The 5000-nt window shown below is 46.7% G+C and overlaps 1 protein-coding gene across 2 annotated transcripts in view; it reads left to right on the forward strand.

Annotated features, from left to right (window-relative positions):
• Positions 1-5000, forward strand: part of gramd1bb (GRAM domain containing 1Bb) — a 155649-nt gene that overhangs the window by 119884 nt on the left and 30765 nt on the right. The window contains exons 3-4 of one of the 2 annotated variants that reach the window (XM_063205525.1): positions 3452-3472; positions 4932-4955. In XM_063205525.1, coding sequence (XP_063061595.1) covers positions 3452-3472; positions 4932-4955 — 45 coding nt within the window. The remainder of the gene's footprint in view (positions 1-3451; positions 3473-4931; positions 4956-5000) is intronic. The other variant, XM_063205526.1, reaches the window with a different exon arrangement.

Below are 5000 nucleotides of genomic sequence, written 5' to 3' on the forward strand. Positions count from 1 at the left end.
AGAGAGAGAGAGAGAGAGAGAGAGAGAGAGAGAGAGAGAGAGAGAGAGAGAGAGAAGCTAGCATTGTAGGTAGGCAGTGCAGTGTTGAATGGCAAGCCGCGTCCAGCAGTGCTCCTGTCAGCTCCGGATCAGATTAGCCTCCATTAGAGTTGTCATTCGCCCCAAAGCCCTCCCTCAGACACGGCCCAACACAGCACGCCTTCCCTGCTGCCTCAACTTCTACTCCTCTTCCTATCTACTGTACAGTATTCCCCCTCCTCCTCCTTCCCTCATTTTCTTCTCTACTTCCACCTCCTCCACCCCTGTTCTTCTCTTCCTACCTCCTCTTCTCCTCCACCTTCTCTCTGTGTAGATATTCCACTTGTATTCCTCACTATGCTTTAACATATCTCCACTTCTTTTATGTAGTAGTTGCATTGCATACCTCCTCTCCTACTCCACCCTCTCCTCCTCCTCCTCCTCTACCACTCCTTGTCTCTTTTCATCCCCCAGTCATTAGGTATTCCACCCCCTCATTCACCCCTATCATCAACCATATCGCCACTTGTTTTATGTGTTGTGGGCACAGACGGACAGGCAACAGTAGGTGTAACTGAGGTGTTCTTGCGTGTTCAGTCCGCCCACCTCGGGTCTCGAACCCCCCCACCTCCTAGTCAACGCATCAGTTCGGGTATGGGAGCACTACCGATACTAAGCCCATACGACTTCATTGCGAGCGTCGACGTTGCGCAACGGACGTCAGCGAGAACTTGTTGTCACGATGTGGGTGTTATTAAATACAGCGCATTTAAAGTCGGCCACAAATATGAACGAGACGATGAGCTCGCACCGGTTTGCTCTACTAACACACCACGTGTGAGGAGTGGGGGGACAGGCAGTGAGGAGGAGCTGAAGTGGGGACCTGCGCAAACTTGTGTAGAGGTGTGAGACAAGACCCATATACACACGTGAGTGAGTTGTTGACCAACCAGTTCATGGGCGCGTGACCTCGGAGGCAGTCCGCCGACGAGCGCCGACGAGCGTTGAAGGGGATAAGCAACTGCAGAGGTTGCAAGATCTGACTGCAGCCGCATTCATCCCGCGATAGTTTTACACCATGTGACATGTCACCTCGTCAACGCAACGTCGACGAAATTTCGAAGTTTGACAGGAAATCTAACCGTCATGCAGCATTTTCCACCCAGGGTGCATTGCTGTCTAAATGCGCATACATGCGTTGACACATCTCGATCGCACCTATTGCCTGATTAACACCAGACCTAATCACAAGTGAGAGGGGTGGGAGGTTGGTTTCCTGGTTACCACCATACATGTCTAATGACAAATTTCAGATCGAAATGATTGTGTAGAACTAAAGGCAGTATGGGAGTTCCCAGGCTACTACCGATACTGAGTGCTGCCGATGCTGTATGAGGGAGGTTTGCTAACGTTTCCACGCCACACTCTGCTAGTTGGCCTCCGTTATAAAGGCAGCTAACAGCCTTCTCTCTTCCTCAAGGCCATGTGGCTGAGGCTGATAAGAGGGAGACTCAGCAGCAGCAGTCCTGATGGAGACAGCAGCCGTTCTACTCAATTAGAGACCTTTGACGAAATATAGCCATGGGGGCCCTTTTGAATTACTTTCGCTGCTATTTGGGGGATATTTCGGTGGGGCCCTAGGCCAGCGGTTCTCAAACTTTTTTTCCCTTGCGCACCCCCCTTGTACATTTCAATATGGTTCGCGCACTCCCTAATCGAATGTTTTTGCCACTCAAATATGGGTTCAATGCAGGGTTATTTGGGGAATCCTCATTTCCAATAGACTTGATGTTTCTTCAACCATTACAATTCACCATACAATTAAAAACTACTTAATATTCATTAATGCTGTATAAAAACACACATATCCGCCATTGCTCAATTCAGCTCGCGCACCCCCTTGTGGCAGGCCACGCATCCCCAGGGGTGCACGCACCCCAGTTTGGGAAAGCCTGCCCTAGACAGTTGCCTAGTCTGTCTTTGGGTAAAAAGGGCTGTGGACAGTGTATAGAGATGTAGGCTTCTGCTGCTAATAGCACTGCTAGCTGCTGTGGCTAATGCTGATGACAGGCTGCTGTGGTGGCCAGCCACCAACGGATAAGAGAAGAAGCCAGGACAGATGCAGATTTAGTTGGCTGGTGATCTGCTGTTAGTGAGGCAGAATACTGTATATGGGAGAGGGGGTTGGTGTTGGGGGATGGTTCTGTTCATATTTGTGCTCTTGAAATGAGCAGGGAAAAAAGAGGAAGAGAGAAGGAGTGGTGTGAAGGATGGCTGTGAGTTTCATACTTTCATTTCACCTCAGTAATTTGAGTGAAATATATACTGTCAAATGTGTGCCAAATGCTCAAGTTTAGGGAGATGAGGGGTGGTGGCTTCCCTATTGAAATATTTTCAAAAGGACAAAATGATCTATCTTCAGTGTTGGCCTTTCATCGTTTGCATCAGCTATCCACACAAAATGTCAGATAAACAGTTAATCCCATACCATAAGCTCACCTGTCCTGAACAGAGATCAGAGTTGTGTGTGAATGTGTGTTTCGGAGGACGCCATCTTTCTTTCCTGAATAAAGCTGGAGAATGTGATACAGGAGCGTTATAGTTGTGCTGCCCTCTGCTGTTTGAAAAATGCAACTGCTTTTCTCTCTTACCTCATGGCGGCCACAGGGATGACAGAGCAAAATTCTGTTATAGAGGCATCACATGGTTCCTTGCAGAGCTTCTTGAACACTTTCTAAATATAAACAGAAATAACAATAGAGACAAAAAAATGGTAGCAGGGATCAAATCTCGACAAGACAGATCATCCATCTTGAAAAAATAGAAACAACATAAAAAACAAAAATAGAATAAAAAAAAAAAAACAACATAAAAAGCAAACCGCTCCTGTGGGCCTAAAATATACTAAGATGTGTCTACGTACTAAAATTTGCCCAATCCTGAGCATTGTGACTCATGGCAGGACTGGACTAGGACAAAAAAGGCCTGTCTGGGCATCTTGCCTTGGCTGCCTCTAAATTGTCAGCCAGTCTGTAAAAAAAATACAAAACACCCAACAGAATCGACCCCTGATTACTCTCGGCCCATCAAGAAATGCCCTGTATGCCACACTACCAGTCCAGACCTGTCTGATAGTAGATTGAGGGGAGTGCAGTAGCCAGCACTCACCCAGTTGGCTGAAATTAGACACCCCGTGCCCAGTACACCCCCCACACCCCCCGTGTCTAAAAATATCCTGGATTAAAGTGCTGCCAGATGCCCATGTGGTGTGGCAGATAGAGGAGGTGTGTGTGAGATGGAAGACTGACCGTTTGACTTATCTGACTGACTCTCTGACTTGACTTGTCCGCAGAGGTGGGACGTGAAGTAACTTACCTATGTGCTCTCTCCTGTCTGCTTGTCTGTCTGTCTGTCCGCCTGTTGCACCCCGCAGAAGAGCCAGAGCTGGTACAACGTAAGTCACACTTTCATTTTTTTTATACTGTATATATTTGTGTGTGTGTGTGTGTGTGTGTGTGTGTGTGTGTGTGTGTGTGTGTGTGTGTGTGTGTGTGTGTGTGTGTGTGTGTGTGTGTGTGTGTGTGTGTGTGTGTGTGTGTGTGTGTGTGTGTGTGTGTGTGCGTGCGTGCGTGTGTGTGTGTGTGCACGCATGTATGCGCGTGCATGCGTGTGTGCACTTGCATGCACGCGTGTAAAATATGAAGGTGTGAATGTGTGTGTGTGTGGAATTACGTAAATAGAAGAGTGCTTGAGTGTGCGTGCGTGCATACATGCGTGCATACGTGCGTGCATACGCGCGTGCGTGCATGCGTGTGAATGTTTCGGTGTGTGTGTGTTTGTGCGCGCGTGCTGAAGTATGCATTGTCAGGAATGTAAAAAGTGCTCCAGTAAGTATTTCACGTCAGCACAGTGACGCAGGAGCAGATGTCTGGTGGCAGGTGTGTGGTGTGGTGGTGGCAGTCTTTACGCTGCCCGCTCTCGTCCTCTTCTGTCGAAGTCAAGGACATCACAGCAGAGGCATTCTCTCTTGAAGCTGTAGGCCTGTATGTGATTAATGATTTCTAAAAGAAGCAAACTATTGTAAGATGCTTTGAGAGGACAAACACAAGTTTGTCCAGAGTCGACTCAGTAGTACACACTTTCACACACACACTCAGACATACAGTACATTGCACAACTGTACTGATTATCTTTGTACAGTTTTCCAGAGCAATATGAAGGATTTAAACTCACCTTTGCTGCTGAGTATTATCATGTATAGCTGCTGACGTTGGCCTACTTGTTTTAAAGCAATTCTTAACTCAGCCACTAGGGGTCATGCTGGTTCACTAGGATATTTTCCATTCCAAATATCAGCCTATTTAGTCACTGATTTTTTTAATATTTGAGTATTATAATCAAATCTGCTGATCTGACTTAGTGGTTGGTAATGCATCTGGAGTTTTGTGTTAGTATTAGACAGTATGCTATTTGTGCACATTGGTGTGTGTGTGTGTGTGTGTGTGTGTGTGTGTGTGTGTGTGTGTGTGTGTGTGTGTGTGTGTGTGTGTGTGTGTGTGTGTGTGTGTGTGTGTGTGTGTGTGTGTGTGTGTGTGTGTGTGTGTGTGTGTTTGGATGTGTGCGTGCGTGCGTGCGTGCGTGTGTGGTATGTGCACACATTTTAAGAGTTCCTCTGTCCTTATATCCCTGTGACTATGACTAGTAGTAGTCACTCTTTATCCCCGACCGCCCCTACCCCTCAAGGCAGTGTGTAATGTGTGTGAATGTGTGGCTACAGTATGAAGTATCCTTATATGCTTTTCCTTTATGTTACCAGAGTCCTTATCCTTTATCCTTTTTTCCTTATTGTTTTGTATTTGTTTGTTTGTTTGTTTGTTTGTTTTTGTCTGTACTCCTTCTTTCTCTCCCCTTAGCATGAAAGACAGCACATCCTGAGAGTAAGCATGTCTTGTATTCTTGCAACTCCTTGATAATTTTAACCC

Source organism: Engraulis encrasicolus, chromosome 8 (assembly GCF_034702125.1).
Source record: "Engraulis encrasicolus isolate BLACKSEA-1 chromosome 8, IST_EnEncr_1.0, whole genome shotgun sequence".
NCBI classification, from domain to species: Eukaryota; Metazoa; Chordata; class Actinopteri; order Clupeiformes; family Engraulidae; genus Engraulis; species Engraulis encrasicolus.